Source organism: Macaca fascicularis, chromosome 5, assembly GCF_037993035.2.
Source record: "Macaca fascicularis isolate 582-1 chromosome 5, T2T-MFA8v1.1".
NCBI classification, from domain to species: domain Eukaryota; kingdom Metazoa; phylum Chordata; class Mammalia; order Primates; family Cercopithecidae; genus Macaca; species Macaca fascicularis.
The window spans coordinates 15,931,265-15,952,327 of NC_088379.1; the positions used below are offsets into that span (position 1 = coordinate 15,931,265).

Sequence of the window (21,063 nt, forward strand, 5' to 3'; positions counted from 1 at the left end):
CTCCCCACCAATTACCACCTATCCCCTAAGAAAACATCAGTGGCTTCCACCTGCCCAACCATATCTCGCCTGGGCGGACACTCCCCCATCAGGGGAGTGAAGGGCTTAGGAGACGGGGCACGTGGAGGAAGAGGGTCAATACAGAAGAGTTTTCTGTTTTCTGGATGCAAGGAACAATATATCACCCAGAACATCATTATCTCTTGAATTATTATACTGCCGGGACTTTTTTTCCTATTAAAATCTATCAGAACAGCCAGATGCGGTGGCTGCACTTTGGGAGGCCAAGGCTGGGTTGGTGGATCACTTGAGGCCAGGAGTTAGATACCAGCCTGGTCAACATGGTGAAACCCCATCTCTACTACAAATGCAAAAATTAGCCGGATGTGGTGGCAGGCACCTGCAATCCCTGCTACTCGAGAGGGAGGCTGAGGCAGGAGGATCACTTGAACCCAGAGGCAGAGGTTGCAGTGAGCCGAGATCACACCACTGCAACCCAGCCTGGGTGACAGAGTGAAACTCTGTCTCAAAAAAAGAAAAACATATCAGATCATAACCCAGAGTCTGTTTGAGCATGCCAGCGGACCACTGTGGGTCAATTTCTTCCTATTCAAAAAAGTCCAAAGACCTCAGTAAAGGATTGCTTTGCCAACATTTTATTTGATGATATAAACTTTTCTACAAATGTCTATGCATTTGTGTACTCATTTATTCCTTCATTCAACAAATATTTATTGAGCTACCTATTATGTGTGAGTTCCTGTATTAATCTGAGAATTCAGCAAGTAACAAAACAGAGCCCTCATCCACATGGAAATAACATTCTAATAAGGGATGACAAACAATAAATAAAAAAGAAGACGCCCATTAGAGGATTTGTGGCAACTTAGAGATAAAGTATCATAGACCCCAAAGGACCCCCTAGACACCAGTGATGGGGAGGAAGAAGGAAAAGTTTTTTCTAGTAAAGGCTAAAAAAACACCTCAGCTAGAATATCTCTTCTTATTTCATATGTGTGTAATTGCGGATTTTTTTTTTTTTAACAAATACAAACGCAACAGCCAAATCTTATTTTCCTCATCAGAAAAAAAAGCTTTCAGCTTCCCTGGAAGCATGAAGGAAGAGCTGCAGCTTCCAGCCACAGGACAGCCAGGCATCTGCCCAGCCTAGCACAGCATGCCTGGACCTCGAACGGGTTAAGGTGGCAGCGCCTGAGCTCAGAGCGCTGCATAAACAGTGCGCGTCAGGCGTTCTAAGCAAGCTTCATCTTTCTTGTCTCCCAGTCTTGGGCTGTCAATCAGCTGTCACCAGCCAGCACATCAGCAGCGTGTGCACATCACCAGGCTGTCAGCAAGGCAGCTGATGAGACTCGGCTCAAGACCGTCAATCATCTTTGTTTCTCTTCTCCACTCGGGAAATATTTTGGCTCGGAGAAACAAAGAAACCTGGGCAACAATGGCTGGTAGTCAGGCATTTACTCCTGTACATGGAGATAAGATCTTAAACAGGCGATGATCGTGATTCACTCCCAAATGATGCTGGGGTGGGATGGACAGAGGGAAGAGCCAGAATCTGTTGTATTAGGACATATTTTAAAACTGTAATTCTAGTTCCCTGAGCAGTCCCTGATGGATTTCTGAACCAACAAAGCACAAGAACATAAAATAATGATAACTTGAAGTTATCTGAGCTTATGCCTCAGAAAAAAACAAGGTGGCTCAGAGGATGGATGACTGCTTGGTTAGAAATTATACGCCATTGATCAGGCAGCTTTTTGAGGAGGGAGTAATTGTTGGACTGCTGAGTTCATTTATCTCCCAGGGACTTCTGAAACACCTCTTTAGGGCATGAGGCTGCTTGGGGGCACCCACACATTGGAGAGCAAGTTAGCTCAGCAGGACCCCTTGAAGTAGGCTTATCAGTGCTTGCACCCAGAGTCACTTTGTTGAATATAAAGGTCCTCTAAACAGCCCATTTTCTGATATACTGCCTGCCCCTCCTCTCGCCCAAAATATTGATTAGAAATGTCCCACATCCTTAAAAGTCCATGAGACACAAATATAAAGAGATGCGCCTGGCAACCAGTTTCAGTTGGGCAGAAAGTCCACTCCAGGCTGCTCCTCCCCTATTTAACACTATTGCAAAATCACCATGTACATATATTAGCATAATTAATCAGTTAATTATGCAACTGATGCTACTAGTATAGCTGTTAATAGTATGCAAATGGCACCAAGTTGCCTAAAGCCTCCCCAAGTTTTTTTTTAATTGTTGTTCCACAGTGGCTTTGAAATAGATTAGCAACAATCAGAGCTTTCAATCACACGTATCAAGAACCCTATTACCTGTCAATTTTTCAAATGTTCTGGATTGACTCATTCATACCATGACTGGTTCGTCATACCACGTCTGGTTCCCTCATCATTTCAGTGTTTGTGACAGTGGCAATGTTTTTCCTCTGATGGATCCTTTCCTACGTGCAACACTGATTTCTGAAAACGCATCTCTCTCTGATCTAACTGGACATTAATTGCTTTTGTGCTGATGCATCTATGCCTCCTGGTCTCATAGCACAAGTAGCAAATCTGATCTCTGACAAGTTGGCTGAACCTAATCAGGACAGATCAGCTGTTACCCAAGGTGCCACAGGCTGTAATTTGAGGATCTTTACAGAGTTATCACTAGCCTGAAAGACAAGGAACTATAATTCTGTCAGCACTAATCCCAAACTGTATGTTCAAAGCAACTGTGGCCTCCCTGCACCCCAAAAAAAGATAGCACTTGTCAAATAAATACCTGAGATAATTGATAAGAGGGAATTAGAAGGATGTGGCTGATACAGTGACAGTGGGAATTTTTTTTTTTAAGAACCTTCAGAAGCAGAACATTGGATGTCAAGTGTGAACCGTCAAGGATAAAAGAGGGTGGCAGAGAAGAGATGCATGGAAATTTTCCATCATTCCGCTCCCACTCGTCACTGGGTAACTTGGTTCATATTTGCCTTGCTCTCTAAACAGGCAAATACCCAGACATTCTAAGCCTCGAAGGAAATCTCTCAGAGCCAACTCGGGCTGCCACCCAGTGACAATGACTTGATAGGCAGCAAGAACATCGTCAGGAGTGGAGGTATTATTGTCAGGCTGTCAGCTCTGTGCTATTCTCTGAAGACCCCTGTGGTTTTCTTACAGGCACAAAAAGAGGAAATATTAGAAAAATAAACTTCTTTCTTACTGTATCGCTTTGGTCCATCTTCCAAACAAAATGAAAGGGTTAATGTGGCATCATCTTCAAAAAATTCAGTGGCAAAGGCGTCCCACCAGAGGTTGTCGCTGTCCTGCAAAGAGACAGATCATTTATTTAACAGGGGAAAGTGGAAAATATCTCAAAGAGGAAAAGAAAACGGAAGAGAAAGAAAAATTCAGTTGCTGCTTGCTCGTTACTTCGTGTATATGTGGGTATTCTAGGAAAGGGTAGGTGGGTGGTCACTCTTCAAATTAATTGCCTCAATTGGGAACCAAGTTTCAATTCAATAAGTGAGCTCAAACCTACCTAATAAAAATTAATTCTCCCGTATATATTTGGGGAGATTTAATAAATGTGCCACAAAACACAATGTGATGTTTTTTGACAAAAGGGTTTGCATTTAATGTAAAATACACGCGACTTTTTTTCTCTTTCTCTCTCTCTGCTCTTTTAAGAGTTCATTTTTATAAATAGAAACCACAATATTACAACCAGGTTAAACATCATTTTCAAACATAATTTAATCAAAAGAGATGTTCCCAGCTCTATTGTTTGCAAATATCCCTATAAAAGATAGAGGTATGGATACATGGATGGATAGATTGATAGAGAAGTTCACGCACAAGAGATTCTCAAATATATATGGACTGTTCTTGATTGTTTTAAGAGGATAGGCAACCACTAGCTTGTTGTTAAAGAGTATTAAAAATAGAGCAGTTCAGCAGAATGCAGGCCATCCATATGAATTCTGTTTGTTTGTCTTGGGTTGAATGTTTCTCCTGCTCATGCAGAAAACACTTTGGAAGTGGCCCAGTTTAAGGCAGTTAGAAGACGGCCCCCTCTCACAGTGATTTAAGAAGGTTATACACAGTGTCATATTTACAGGAGGAATCACATCCCAGCCTAATTCTCGGTATAGGACTTGATTTATCCCAAAATTCTTAAGCACCATGTTTTTTCTAGAGAATTGTTAGTTGAAGACAAGATGCATCCCAGCTGCCTGTCAGATGGAAGAGGAGACAGAAAGGGAATTGCCACTCCCCATGTAATAGTCCCACTGCCGGGTCCTGGCAGAGATACCACAAGCCTCTCTTCTTCCCATTAAGTTGTTCTGCTTATGACAACATTAAGTTGTTGTCACTGGCAGGCCTCAGGAATGAACCCTCAGTCCCAGCAAGAATAATTAAGGAGCAACAGAAGATTGATGCCGTCCTCTCCTTCAGAAAAGAAGCAGCTCAGACAAATGGATTTTTGTGTCTCTCTTTGGCTTCCTTCCAATCACCATAGCAAAAGCCAATCCTTTCCTCAGTAACACAGGGTAGATAGGAAACCACCGAACAGTAATGCATGGATCCACGTACAAACTGGTCTGCTTTGTCTCCTTTCAGAAACAAATATGTATTGGGCCTACGTGTAGGCCTTCAGAATGCACAGCTGAATAAGAGACTGGTCCCTACCCTCAAAGGGCTTAAAACCCACTAGCAGAAGACAATCACATGAGCAACTAAACAGGCAGCTTCGCTCCACATCTGAGACCATGGCACACGTCCTCAACGCTCTGGAAGCTTGCGGAGCTTTTAGAAAACTCAGTGGGCCTGGAAGTGGAGGAATCTGCCAGGGAAAGAAACCCTATTCAGAAGACTGGATACATTTGTTTATTTGACTTTAAATCACTACACAGATGGAAAAAGAGTCACAGTTAACATTTATTGAGTGTTTACCACATGCCAAGCACTAGTCTAACGACTTTATGTGTATTTTCCTACTTAATCCACACTACGAATCCATTTCTTCTGTGTGTGTGGTTTTTTTCTCTTCAATACAAATATAAGCTTCTTGTACACAGGGGCTTTGTTTTGCTTGCTACTTTATCTCCCAACCCCCAGAACAGTGTCTAGCCCAGGATATTACTCATAAAAGCAGCTCAGTGAATGAATGAAGCTGCTTTGCAACTCTACTTTGCAACTGCAGAAACCAAAGCTTAGGCAGTAAATGTCACCTGCTCCAGTTCACTCCGCGAATAAATGTCAGCGATGGAATTTAAACTCAGACCACTGGACACCCCCGACCTACCCATCCTCTGCTCTGTACAGCAACCTTGCTACACTTCCCTGACAGTCTTTGAGAGGCAGGGGTTAGAGTTCAGCAAGAGGGGAGAAAGAGTTGAAAGGGAATATTTAGTCTCAGGTTGGTTTCTTCTATGAGCTCCTTGCCTTGTTGTGCAGACCTGTAGCCAGGACTCATGCTCAGGAGACTGCCTGGTGCTTTACAGTAAAGCCATTGGTAATACATCATGGCGGAATTCAGTCCTGCAGGCAACACTGCCTCTTCCCAGCTATTGAACCTAGCAACTTATTCTACCTTCCCCAGCCTGTCTACTTATTTAGAAGCTGACAATAACAATAACAACAACAATAGTAACTATCTGGCAGCACAGATCTGAGGATTAAATAAATAAGTATGTATAAAGTGCTCCCCAAAGGGAGTGAAGATGAATAAAATCTTTAAGAGATAAAATCTGCAGGAGAGCACCCCAAGGACAGTGAAGATCAATAAAATGCCCTTTCCCTGCCTCTGCCTACCATCTTTAATATTATATCTAGGGCAGGAGGCATTCCACTTTATAAAGAACTGCATTGAAAATGAACTTTATGGCCAGACGTGGTGGCTCGCGCCTGTAATCCCAGCACTTTGGGAGGCGTAGGCGGGTGGATCACCTGAGGGTCAGGAGTTTGAGACCAGCCTGACCAACATGGTGAAACCCCCATCTCTACTAAAAATACAAAAATTATCCGGCCGGGAGTGGTGGTGGGCGCCTGTAATCCCAGTTACACGGGAGACTGAGGCAAGAGAATAACTTGAACCTGGGAGGCAGAGGTAGCAGTGAGCCGAGATCACCCCACTGCACTCCCACCTGGGTGACAGAGTGAGACTTGGTCTCAAAAAAAAAAAAAATGAACTTTTAAAAATAGTCTGTTTATAAATCAGCACTTTTCCCTATCACTTCAACCATTAGCAACCCATTTCCCTGGCAACAGCATCTGTCCACAACACAGTTAAAAATCTGAATGAAAATGTATTACTTCTCATTTGCTTTGCTCATTATTCAGAGGCCCAATGACTGGATCCCCTCTGTATTAATTCATTCTTACACTGCTATGAAGATATACCCAAGACTGGGTAATTTATAAAGGAAAGAGGCTTAATTGCCTCACAGTTCAGCATGGCTGGGGAGGCCTCGGGAAATTTACAATCATAGTGGAAGGGGAGGAGAAGAATGAGTGCCCAGTGAAGGGGGAAGCCCCTTATAAAACCATCAGATCTCACGAGAGCTAACTCACTATCACGAGAACAAGATAAGGGAAACCATCCCTGTGATTCAGTTATCTCCACCTTGTCACTCCCATGACACATGGGGATTATGGGGACTATAACTCAAGATGAGATTTGGGTGGGGACACAGCCAAAACATATCACCCTCTATTTTCTGATAATCTAACTCTTGGTCTCTGACACTGCTGCTGAAAAATGAACCAGTGAAAGGCAAAAGTCAAGAGAAATGCTGGCTGATCTGAGGTCACTGGGAGAAAAGAAAGTACTCAAGTTACAATGAGGTTTGAGGAACGTCTATGAGCAGTGTTACAGGTTCCAAAGGGCCTAGATAGGTACGTGAGTTTTGGCAGAAGTTGAAAGAGACATAATGATCCAAGAATGAGAAATGTCATACGATTCAAACTAGTTTCAGTGGAACACGGGATAAGGCAACTTCTCAGGAAATTTCAGAAGAGGTTTGCTGGGAGAATGGGCACATTAGGTAACCACACACACACACACACAAAAATGCCTGGTTTCGGTCACAAATCTTGAAAGAACATCCTTGAAATAAAAATGTAACATTTAAATTAACAGGGCCAGGCATATACTAGGTAGATAAAATAATATTTTTGTTTGGCTGATAGAACACATTAATAGATGGATGGATGAAATTTCTTATTGTGGCATCACAAACTCAGCTCAGGAAAATCACTCTACAAAGTTGTCCAGAGATCTTGATTGTGGACCCTACTTTGTCTGTTGGTCAATAATTTTAAACTGGCATAAAAATGACATTCTGTGTATTTAAACTATAATTTTCAATCTCCCCCCACGTGCAAACACATGCAAACACACACACACACACACATACACACACACAGCTTTTGAATTAGTCTTTAGTTATGACAGAACAAATATTTATTTAGGAAAGGAATAAAAGGAGTAGAGATTTAAGACAAAAATTACTAAGTGTTGGGGATAGGCCATTCTTGTGTTGGCTGTATATGAAGGAAGCTTATTACGGAAAGAGCACATCGTTGGGGGCCCTGGGTTAACGTTAGTATCGTAATCCAGAATTTTCTAAGTACTGTAGATGTATTGAACCATTTTATATTCATAACTACCCTAATTGCCACCAAGGGGCAGAGCAGACAGCCTTATAGAGAACTTATGTCCTTAACTTCTATGTTATACTGACTTACACAGGTGAATTCTGCCTCTTAATAGCTGGATGACCTCAGTCAACTCACCTAATTTCTTTGCGTCTGTTTGCTTGTTGGGTAAGTGAGAATAATAATCTCAGTGGGCTGTGAGGACTTAAGAGAAACTGCCTGGCATATAGTAGTTGTTCAATATGTGTCAACTATTATCATTCATCGTTATCTCATTTAACCCTTAAGATATTCATAGAGAATCTAAAATTCAAAAAGGCAAGCTACTCAATAAAGGTCAGAAAGCAAGAAAGTGATGAAGCTAAAGTTCACGTAACAAGTCTGCCTAACTCCAATACACGCTTTTTTATAAATAATTCTACTTAAAAAGTTATTTCCCACTTTAGGTTGAAGACCAAAAATGGTTTACAAGAGTTAGAGTAAGAGGTCAGCATTGACGAGAGGAAATTTCCTCCTCCAACCTTTCAAAGTTCATGCCCTTTTTCCCACCTTCACATGGTGTTCCTAATAATAAATCTCCTTTTGGAACACTTCTTGCTTCCATTCTCTTTTCTGGTATAGTTCCTGAGATCAGTTAGGCAATTTTGTAGGAGTAATGTTCATAATAAAGAGATTAGGAGTTTAGGGAGCGGCTGAAATACAGCTAAGACCTCTGCTGAGTCAAATGGAAGTCTCTGGCAGAAGATCTAACAACTCTACTGGTAGAAGCTCAGTTCTTGGTAACACAGCTACCTCATGAGTTGTGAACAGTTACTCCAAAAAAAAAAAAAAAATCCATTTTCCAAGATTTAATTGTCAGTCATCTTGGCCACATGTGAGGAAGAGAAAGAGACCATGGTCATTTGAAAGAAAAGGTACTAGTTAAAATTCTGCAATTTTATGTACAGGCTAGCAGTTCCACCTGATGTTGGAAACTTAGAGCCAACATCATTAGAGAAATGCAAGAACCACAAAAATGGCCCATTCTCCTTTTGGACCTGGCAATGTGGCCATGTTCAGCAAGACAGCCAGTACGAGACTGCATGAATTAAGTTATCAAGGCTGTTTTGATGAAGGATCCCATAGAGCAACTCACTAAATCTGGTTTCCGTTGAAGTTTAGAGGCAAAGCAGGGTGCAGCTGATCACTCTTACTCCACACACATAATCATCACAAGTCAAACTAACTTGGAGATTAACCAGGAGGTGCATTGAGACTGACCAGTCTCATCTTTGCCCAAAAAATAAAGATCAACCTTTTGGGACTTCCAAGTAAAGGGTATAGAACATGCTTTTAAAACACAACCACAAGTCTGACATCTTGATCCCAGGTGTACTGGGTGGCACGCACATCTGGGACTGGCAGATATAACAGATACAACATTTGGTGCGTCTAAGCTAAAAGGCAGTCCCTCCAGAGAAAAAACATTCTTACCACACCAGAAAGGAGCCAGTGTATGCAGGAGCCCTGGAGTTGGCCTCCCAGCAATGTGTGGGAGCCAAGAGACCTCCAGCAGTTCACCTGTCAGGGTCAAGGGCTCCTTGTCAACTTTTTGTGCCTCCCTGCCTTTGCATATGTCATTCTTTTGACCTGCAATGATGCAGTTTGTGGACCCCTCTTTCACTGTCTTCTGTACTAGGAAATTTTGACAACTATACTCCCAATAGAGTGTATATGAAATTACCATGGAATCATCACCTTGTAACACACATTTTCCTAAATTTCTGACAGCTCCGGCAGACTACGTTACTTAAGGATAAAGAATGGGCATTATGTATCTATCCATCCTCAGCAGGATTCTCCTATAAATTAGTACCCAATAATGGAGTAGAAAAAATGCACTAAACAGATGATAAGGCCCTACCCACACAGTGTGTAAGATACTTTCTCTAAAATTATAGGAATCTTAAAATCTAACCTCAGTAGCTAGGGGCCAAGACAGCATTCGAGAGAAGCCTCCTCTATGTCACATCACTGTTATCTCATCTCACAACAACGGAATGCCCCAGACACGCATGTCAGAAGTTCACATGGAGGAAGAAATTTAAAATATTATCTCATACCTACACTGCCATGCTTTTGAGCCACCTTTGGAGTATTATATGTCTCAGTGAAATGTTGGTTAAGGTTGTTCGTAGTACATGAATGCACTTGACTGGCTGTCATTAAACAAACCAGATTTTACTTTATTAATTTCAAAAATTGAGAACAAAAGAGGATATGATGAAGACTCATGGGCCCATTACCCAGAATTAACAATTATTGCAATATTATTGCATTTTCCTTTTCTAAAGTAATTAAATGTTACAAATAAAAATAAATGTTCTGTCACCATAACCTACTCCGTTTTTCTCTCTCCTCCCCTAGACCCCCATACACAACTGTCTCATGAAAACCACATGGATCTTCCTAGCCCATCTTTTATATTTATATACATGCATGATTCCATTCATATACAGTCCTATTTTGTTTTTAATATTTGTTTTACATGATAAGATACATTATGTTTTCTTCCTTAACCGTGATTTGTTTACTTTTAACATTGTGTTTGAAGAACTATCCAATTTATATATGTATATATACACACACATATATATACACATATGTATATATATACACACATATATATACACATGTGTATATATATACACACATATATATACACATATGTATATATACACACATATATATACACATATGTATATATACACACACATATATATACACATATGTATATATATGCATGTGTGTGTGTGTGTGTGTATATATATAATTTTTTTTTTTTTTTGAGACAGAGTCTTGCTCTGTCACCCAGGCTGGAGTGCAGTGGCGCAATCTTGGCTCACTGCAACCTCCACCTCCCACATTCAAGTGATTCTCCTGCCTCAGCCACCCGAGTAGCTGGAATTACAGGTGCCCACCACCACGCCCAGCTAATTTTTGTATTTTTAGCAGAGCCGAGGTTTCTCCATGTTGGTCAGGCTGATCCTGAACTCCTGACTTCAGGTGATCCACCCGCCTCGGCCTCCCAAAGTGCTGGGATTACAGGCATAAGTGTGCTCAGCCCCAATTTATATATTGGGTCTCTCTTTCGTTATATAAGTTACATACTAATGCACTGAATAAATATAGAGTAATACATTTTATTTAAACATTTTGCTACTAATAATCTCCAGACAGTTCCCATTTTTTTGGTCATCACAACAATGCTGCCATAAACATCTCTGTAGTTTCCCTTTGTGTTTATATGTAAGAATTTCTCTCAGGCATACGCCTAAAGTGGCTGTGCCTAGACATAAGGTTTGTATCTGTCTATATTTTGGTCCTTTCATTAGGAGGTCCCTATACTTTTATATTAAAAGCATCTGGTCTGATTGATGCATGGGTAGAGATTCAAAGAGTACTGTTAAGCAATATATTTCCAAGTGGGATCTAGTAGCAGGAGCAGCTTAATGACAAAACAGAGACTAGCTCTGCTGGGAGAAGGGTGAACATCTAGAAGTCCAAAAAAAGATGCAAAAATGGAGTAACACTACTAATACTACTCCCAGTTTGCCAATCATTCTCTTAAAAGAGGAGTGTATGTTAAGGGCTTCATTAACCAAAAGGAGGATTATTTCTTGACACAGGCATAGGAAAGCAAGCAAGCATAGGTTTTCCATGCCACTCCACAACGACCCATGGATCAGGAGGACTGAGTACCAAATGCCCGAACTCGTGTGTGGACTGAGCTCTGTGCACCTTGCCACAAAGTTTCTGATCTAGGAAACATGTTTTCCCAACAGACAGGTACTTCCAATTCTTGCTGTTGTTTAGTATCTGAACTGTGTGTGGCGAGTGTTTAGTGAATATTAATAAGTAAAAAGTGAGTTCTTTTCCCCAAAGCTAGAGAGTAACAATAGCATACAGCAGCCTCCAGGTAAATAAAGATGAAATTAACTCAGCCTGAACACAGACAGGGGAAGTGGAGTTGACAATTCTTCTATATTTTACTTAGGAAAAAATACCATCAAAGCTTCTTTATTCTAAACAATCCCCTGTATGCATTTGTGCTATTACAATCCTTAGTCCTTTTGTCCCATCTCACAGGTGAACCCAAATTTCACCAGCAGCCTAATCATATATCAGGGTGAAACACACAGTCATCTCAAATAGCAGAAGAGAGTCTTAATTATGCTTAAAAATCTACAGAAGCATTTTGCTTCCATCCTGGATTCTCTCCTGCTCCCAACCCTATCCCTCCTTCACCAAAAACAGGATCCCAGTGCCAGGGCTGCCCCTCGGCATCTTTAACTTAAGCACTGACAGGTTACGTGGGATTTTTGCCAGAGTAATTATTTTTCAATTCAACAATAATGAGAAATTACCATGGCAACCACTTGTCACGTGGTACACATACACCCCCTCCAAAGAATGAACCATACCTAAAGCATCTATTCCTGAAAATGTGTTTTTCTTTTTTTTATTAAAATAAACAAGTCAAAGTGGAGAGCGTTCTGAAGGGGTCTGAAAGCTGGGAGATGGGAGGGCATGAACTTTCTTCAGTATCTTGTGGTTCTAGAAAAAAATGAGAATGTCTCATCTTATAACCCTACTCTCTTGTACACACACACTTAAATAACACTATTAATTTGTATCTTACTATTTTAGTCATTCCTGTTTTACATGCATCAGCTAACCTTTCTCAGAAGATACTGAAGAAAGAATAAATTTGCCTGAAATGAACGAGGCAGAAACACACTTGCTACACTTGCTCTCCCTACATTTCTTTTTCTGCCACATCCAGATATTGAGAAAGAAGACAAAAAAAAAAAATCCCAAATCCCATGCCTTCTGCCTTTCCGTTACCTAGAGTCCCTCTCACACTGAAGGAAGCTCAGTCCATTTATATTCCAAGACTGTAACTGTGTTTTTGATTCCTTCATCACAAGCCACCCTTTCTCCAAAACCAAGTGTCTATCTCAAACCATGTTTATTTTGAATCAGCCTCACTTAATAATAATAATCAACAGTTACGTGGCACTTATCATAAGCCAGCTACCATTCTGAACTCATCGCGCACTATAAACTCCATAAAACCTCACCATACCCTACAGTATAAATAGCATTATTAACCCCATCTTATAGATGAGAAAACTAAGTCACTGAGGAGTTAGATATTGCTTAACATTACACAGCTATCAAGTTGCCAAGAAAGAGTTCAACCCCAAGGACTCTGGCTAGCAAGTTTAGACTCGTGACCATTCCATTATGATGTTCCTTTATTCAAAACAATATTCCCTAAAATATCTGTCTTGTTAGTTGTTTCAACATCCAGTCAATGCCAAGTGCACTGAACGTTTGGGTCTCTCTCTGGAACAGGCAGCCCAAAGCAAGGATTTCCATCACACCTATGGAATTTGGCTTGAAGACACACAAATAAAAGTAATAAGGTAAGACCATTTGCCCTTACCAGCTGGTAACTGCACAGGCATGAAAAGGATGCAGAGAGGGATTTTAAATCTCCCTTTTTTACTTATCTTTATGGGATTTTTTTTTTTTTGAGATGGAACTTCCCTCTTGTTGCCCAGGCTGGAGTGCAGTGGCACAGTCTTGGCTCACTGCAACTTCTGCCTCCCGGGTTCAAGCGATTCTCCTGCCTCAGCCTCCCGAGTAGCTGGGATTACAGGTGCCCACCACCATGTGTATTTTTAGTAGAGACGGGGTTTCCCCATGTTGACTAGGCTGGTCTCGAACTCCTAACCTCAGGTGATCCACCTGCCCCGGCCTTCCAAAGTGCTGGGATTATAGGTATGAACCACCACACCCAGCCCTATGGGATTTTGTTTTTTTTTTTAAACAACTCATGTTCTAGAGACTGAATTTTTCTTCTCTAATTCTCAACTATGATTTGTTCATTCTCAGCTAAATTGCATTTTATTTAACAGTAAGCATTAGTTATCATTTTAACTGACGAATTATAAAACGACATGTTACCAACATAGCACATTGTGTGTTTTGAGAGAGCATCTCGGCATTTCACTCACAAATCAAGGCCTCCCTTTTAGAAGGTGCTCACTATGGTTCCCTGCCTAGTGCACGTGGATGCTGCCTTGAGAAAGTGGCATATTAAAATGTGCAGAAAGACAAGACTTGGTATCCAGTAGACACAGCTCTTCAGTAGAAGTTACATCAGTGGTTCTCCCCCCAAAGACCTGAGAAATTCATGTATTTGAATCTCCAGCTTTGATACACAAAATCAGTAATTAATTCCAAGTAGTCCAAACGGAAATGTTAGTTGGAATAACTAAAAGCAATGACTAAAATGCCTCAGTGTGTATGTGCTAGCAATTGAGCTTTTTTGCTGCCGGACTTATTATAAGGGTGATGAAATAATTTTTTTTTTTTTTGAAGTCGGGATTCCTGTCAGCTTTTTGAGGACAATATCTGTACCCATGTCTCGTATGTTTTACGTGCACAGCACCTAACACGTGGCAGGAAGGCAACAAATAATTGCTCCAGTATTTAATTATTTAAATGACTTAATTCAACAAATAAATATTTATTTAACTAAAACCCAGCATATTCTCAAAACCCAGAAGAAAGCCAGTACTTTTAATTTTATGATGATTGAACACTGCCGCTCTCTGATCTATTTACACGTTTGTGAAACAGGGGCTTTGATTCTTTGATGACTGAATCAGCGAAAATGTACAGTTTCAAAATGTAGTATTTTCTGGTCCTCACGGGCTCTCTATCAAGTTGGTAATTTTGTTATCCCAATGTCAGTAGGGAAACTGAGGCCCCAAGTGGTTAAGAAATGTACCCAAGGTTACAAATCAAAGAAGTGGCAACATCGGAATTCGCATCCTCTCCGACTCATCAATTTTTGTTTCCATCCACAAAGCTTTACTTGCTGCCTATTCCAATCTCTAATCTATACTATTCTAGCAGGAAAGAGGAATGGTCTTTTTTTAATAATTAAATTTCCTATTTTATACTCAAACACAGAGACATGCACTCTCACAATAAAAAATAATATTCTGGGAATGCTATGCAAGGCCACTTTGAAAATGACGTGGAAAGGCATTACTCTAGAAGCACAGGTTTTGTTCATGACAGGTCTGTAGCAATGAGCACCACACATCGCATTACATCACACCATCGAGGTGTGAGAGGTCCCGAGATGCAGGATAATGTGATGAGGCAGCAACTCGTATATCTTGAGAAAAGCTCACTGTAAAATCAGGCACAAATTTTCCATTCCAACATAAACACAGCAGACAGGGGAATGTTTCTGGAAAAGCTTGCAAGATTCAAAATCTTGTTTTTGTGACCTACCCTGTTGCATCTGGATAGTTGATCAAATGACAAGAATAATTCTTCAAGTCACCCCTAAACATTGGAGGACTGTGCCAGGACCAAGGCCATAGGAAGCCACTAGATAAGAAAACTCAAGACTTTCTCTCTTCCTACTTGGAAGAAATGAAAAAAAAAAAATTTTTTTTTATTCACAAAGATAAATATAAAAAACCCAGAATATTCTTGAAACCTAGAAAAAAATAATGTTTTTCTTGGTGATGGTCAATCATTTCTATTCTCTGTTTACAAATCTGTTTACCAGTGTACTTGAATTCTCTCTGTCAGTGACACCCAAGTAGATATTACAGCTCCAAACTTCTCCCTGGGACTTCAGAATTGTGATCCTAACTGTCTCACTCACCTCTCCACTTCTTAACCAAAGAGGCATCTCAGGCTTAACATGGCCAAAGCCAGACATCTCCCCCAACTTCATCCCGCACAAGCCAATCTTCTCATTCTCTTCCATCTCCATAATGTTAATTCCAGTTTCTCAGTCACTTAGGCCAGCATTTGAGAACATATTCTTGATTCCTGTTTTACCCTAACTCCACACCTCCAATCTGTCAGCAAATCCCATGAATTTACCACTGACACATGAATGGAAATCCACCCATGTTTCTTTCCTTCCACTGCCACCCCTTCTCTGCGCCTCCAGTAACTTCAGCCTGGACAACAGTGACTTTTTCCTAACTCATCTCTCAGCCCCCAATCCTGTTCCCCTGTAACCTGTGCTCTCCAAAGAAGCCTGGAGGATCTTTCAGCAATGCCTGTTAGATTGTGTCCCTCCTAACTAAAACTTTTCTATGACTCATCTTTGCTGTGTAGGGAGCTCACTCTCCTATGTGGCTGGGACTTTGTCTTCTTCTTTGCTGTTGGTTCACTGTTCTCTCAGCACAGCCCACAGATCTAGGTTCTTACTTTGGGGACCTTCCTTTGGGCCCAGGGCTGCACTCCACTCCACCACAGGGTCCTTTGAACCAGCTATGTCCACCACTAATGGATGCCTTTCCTCTCTTTAGTGTGGCTTTCTCTTTCTCTTCATTCAAATCTCAGCATCCTTGTCATCTTTTGGTCATCCAATCTACAGAAGTCTACTTGCTTCACATCAGTTTATGTTTTTCCTTGATCATTCAATTTTGTTTGTTTGTCTTCTTACATACTAGAAATTGTGTTCATTGGGAATACAAGATCCTATTGCCTGCTTTCCTCTGAAGCCTGGCATATAATAGGTGCTTAAAAATGACTGCCTGAATAAATGAATATAAAAAGTGTGTTAGACAAACTACCAAAAACAAAAGATAAATCTATCAAGGAGACATGTTAATCTCCCTCTTGAACTCCCACAGGGCAGCCATACCAAGGTTCCGAGTTGGCACAGCCCAGCTGATTATAACCACATCACAGAGTACCAGGAACTTTCCAGAATCTTTATTCACTTTAATGTTTTAAATAAATATATGCTGTGAATTAAAAGCATTAAGAAATATTCATGCCCTTCGACTCAGTAATTCTATTTCTGGGAATCCATCCAAAGGACATAATCCAAAAATATGTAAATGCTTTGTACAAAAAATTATTCACCACAGGAACACTCATAATAGAAAAAAACACACACACAAAAACTAGGAACAATGTGTTTGCCCTACAATAGAGAAATGATTCAAGAAACTATGATATGTCCACCAGAAAGAAAACAGGAATCCTTAAAATATAATGTTCACATACGGTTTAAAATAACACAAGCACATTCTTACATGATAATATAAAGTGAAGAAAATAGGCAGACAAACAGAGCAGTGGGACGGAATGGAGAACCAAGACACAGACAGAAGCCTGTGTGGAAAATGAGTAACTGGTAGATACGGAATTGCCTGGTAGTGAGGTTGAGAAGAATTATTTGATGAGGAGTATAGAGACAATTGGCTTTTCACCTGCAAATAATAAATAAATTAGGTTACAGCTCGCATAACCAAACATAAGTTCCAGAGGAATTAAGCATGTAAATAAAGAAAACCAAAATTTTTGAACTACTAGAAGAAAAGGTAGGAGGATATCTGTCTTTATGGCATCTGAAGAGGGGAAAATGCCGTAAGCCAGCAGTCCCCAACCTTTTTGGCACCAGGGACTAGTTTCGTGGAAGACAGGTTTTTCAGAGACACTCTGGGGGACGGTTTCAGGATGATTCAAGTGCATTACATTCACTGTGCACTTTATTTCTATTATTATTACACTCTAATATATAATAATTATACAACTCACCATAATGTAGAATCCGTGGGAGCCCTAAGCTTGTTTTCCTGCAATTAGACAGTCCCGTCGGCATATGATGGGAGACAGTGATGGATCATCAGGCATTAGATTCTCATGAGGAGTGTACAACCTAGATCCCTTGTGTGCGCAGTTCACAATAGGGTTTGTGCTCCTATGAGAATCTAATGCCACCGGTGATCTCACAGGAGGTGCAGCTCAGACAGTAACGTGAGTGATGGGGAGTGGCTGTAAATACAGATGAAGCTTCCTTCACTGACCTGTCGCACCTCCTGCTGCACAGCCCAGTTCCTGTTACAACCCGTACTCCCCTCCATTTCTATAGCTGCAATATTTCTTTTTTATATTCCTTTCTCTTTTTAGAGATACAGGGTCTTACTCCGTCACCCAGGCTAGAGTGCAGTGGTGTGGTCACAGCTCTCTACAGCCTCGAACTCCTGGACGCAAGGGATTCTCCCATCTCAGCCTCAAGAGTAACTAGTCAGGCCAGGCACGGTGGCTCATGCCTGTAATCCCAGCACTTTGGGAGGCCAAGGCGGGTGGATCATGAGGTCAGGAGTTCAAGACCATCCTGGCCAACATGGTGAAAAGCCGTCTCTACTAAAAATACAAAAAAAAAAAAAAAATTAGCTGGGCATAGTGGCACATGCCTATAATCCCAGCTACTCATGCAGCTGAGGCAGGAGAATTGCTTGAACTACTCAGGGACTCGGAGGCTGCAGTAAGCCAAGATCATGCCATTGCACTCCGGCTTGGCGACAGAGTGAGACTCCGTCTCAAAAAAAAAAAGTAGTCAGATGCAAAGCCCTCATTCCACGCATTCTCCCACACTTTCTCAACCACCCCTTGTTCATTTCTCAAAGCTTTCACCCTGTCTTGCCTTGATCCTGAGGCCTCTCACACCTTCCAACCTGCAGAAAAGTCTTTATTTTCTAGACTGAGAGATGCGTTTTTTAAAAAATTAATGGGAACCTCATGGTGACTACTCCTGTAATACTATGTTTTTACTTTATTTTACACTATGTCCAGTTCTCATACTTTCATGTCCCAGCAATTAGACTGCGCACTCCATGGGTGGAGACACCATCTTCTTTGGGTTGTTTTCTGTATTCCCATTGCTTACGTGGCACTTATTGATTATGTAATTACAAGCCAAACAATGTGCATTATCTAAGTCAAGCTTTTGAATGACATTATCAGAGAGGTGAATTATTATCCTCATTTTACAGATGACGAAAACCAAAGCCCAGAAAGGTTACTTAATTTTCTCAGAGTCATGCAGCTGGTACAGTTTGGAGTCAGTGATCAAAGTCATATAACCTGGCCTTTGAACTGCTCTATGTGTTTGTGTGTGCACGTGTGTGTGTGAGCGAGAGAAACGGGACTGTGGGAAAATACCTAGTAATAAAAGGTTATATGCATGTGTACATAAATGCTCATAACTTCATTGTTCATTATAGCCAAGAAATGGAAACACTCCAAATGTCTATCGACTAATGAACAGAGAAACAAAATGTCGTGTCTTCAGACAACGGCACACTAGAAGTAATAAAAGAAAGAAAATGCAGATGCATGCTACATATAACATGTACCTCAAAACATCATGGCAATGAGAGAAGTCAGACACAAAAGGCCATATATTGGATGATTTCATTTACACAAAATGTCCAGAATCCTGGGTCTTATTACCTGTGTGATCTCAGACAAATTACTGAAGCTCTCTGTCCCTCTGTTTCATTAGTTATAAAATGGACAGCATCGTATCTCACTCTTAAGTGTGAGGATTAAGCTATATAATACACAGAGCAGTGACTGGAACAGAGTAAATACCCAACAAAGGATACTGTTATTAAGTGGCAGAGAAGGTCCCAACGCCAGAGTTGCTGTGGATATTAAATAATATATATCCATAATGCATCTTACAAATACAGCCTACATACCTTGCTGCCAAAGGACCTGGGTCTAGACGTCAATGACATTACTCTTTGCTCTTTGTTTCAGAAAAGTGACTCAGTCTCATTTGCCTTCACTGTGAAAAATGGTAACAATAAGGGTAGCTACCTCACAGTGTTATTATGAGAATTAAATTAACTGATACATTAAAGTACTTAGAACAGTGCCTGGAATGCAGTAAGCAACAATAATTATTATCTGTCATTATTATTATAGTTGTCAGTGACATTCAAGATGGGTTTCCCTATTCTCAGGAAATGTATGATCCAATTAGCCGGGTCCTGACACACAGTTGACACAGCACGGACACTCACAGTATCAGTGCCTCTTTGATGGATTAAAAACAGCATGCCCTCCACTGTCTGCCTCCGTCACAAGAATTGAGACTGCAAACTCCTCAAGGGCAGGATCAGTGTTTAATTTTTCCCGTTCCCCTCGTGCCTGGCATAGTGTCTGGCTGCGAAAGAGCAAGGACCTATGAGAGTGAGTTTTTCAAGCAGCCTGACTGAAGCGAAGCCTCTATTTTGCACACCAACCTCAAATCCACAGTTGCACATTGTTCAGGCTAATTTGCATCTCAGCATCTCAGAAAGCTCTCCATTTAGCTATTCAATTTGCTTCCTTGTCAACTAGAGATCACAACTTGCAAGAGAAAAGAGAGCTTGAGAAAATTGTGGCTTGCCTGCCAGCATCCATATTTAGATCAGCAAAACTTTTCGCTTTCCCCCTTCCATCTCCCTGGGAGTCAGGAAACTGGGTTCTAATTCTAATCCTGATACTTCTTTGATGGGTGACCTTAAGTAAGTCCAAATCAAAAAACCGTCAGTGTTCAAAATGTCCTTAGAGGGTACACTTGGACCTTGGTTTCCCCATCTGTCAAATATAAGGACAATTCTAAGGGTCCTTCCAAAGACATCCTACCAGAACACTCACTTCTTTAGGAATTTGTTGTTTACTGAGAGAAACTGCCCACTTTCCCCACTCTTGCTTTCAGAGAAAACATTTTTGGGGGATCTTAGTGAGGGCTAAAGGGGAGACAACATCACAACCAAAGGATATAAAAGAAGAAATTTCTAAATTCCATCTCTTCCAAAGTCCAAGGAGAGTCTCCATAGGGATGGCAAATGGATTTCAACCCCAAGGGGCCTCTTTGATGGAATGGGGGTAGTTACCTAGGACTCCGAATTCATTCATGCATTCAGAAATGCGTACTGAGCGCCTACTTTGTGCAAGACACTGTTCTAGGATTTAGTGATGATGTAGTGAACAAAAAAGACACAAATCCATGTCCTTGTAGACCTTGTATACTAGTGGACAAATAATGAAAACGATGAATGAAATGTCATTTATTAGACAGCATTAAGTGTACAGGAGAAAAGCAATAAAGCAGAAAATGGGGATATGAAATATGGGAGTGGGGAAGGAGAAATAAAATATAGGTGGGATAACTGTGGAAGGCCTTGCAGGGAATTGTCTCTTTAGGGTGGGGCTTCTCAACCTCAGCATCACAAACATTTAGAGCTACCCAGGCCTTCACTGCGGGGTGTCCTGTGCCTTCTAGCGTGTTCAGCAGCATCTCTGTCCTCTGCCCACTGGAGGCCAATAGCACCCCCTTCAGTTGTGAGAACCAAAAATGTCTCCAGACATTGCCAGATGTCCTTGGGTCAAGGGGACAAAATTGTCCCAGTTTGAGCACCACTCATTTAGAATAAAATCCTGAAGAACAGGAGTGAGGGAGCCAGACAGGGATTTAGAAGGGTTCTATGCAGGCACTGGTAGTAGAGGAACAGC

General features: G+C 41.0%; 1 protein-coding gene across 16 annotated transcripts in view; it reads right to left on the reverse strand.

The window, feature by feature from the left end:
- The window catches only part of LDB2 (LIM domain binding 2), a 395,768-nt gene that overhangs the window by 247,498 nt on the left and 127,207 nt on the right, over positions 1-21,063 (reverse strand). For all 16 annotated transcript variants that reach the window (XM_065544812.1, XM_074039456.1, XM_074039453.1 and 13 more), the window contains exon 2: positions 3,233-3,335. In XM_065544812.1, the coding sequence (XP_065400884.1) occupies positions 3,233-3,335 (103 nt within the window). The remainder of the gene's footprint in view (positions 1-3,232; positions 3,336-21,063) is intronic.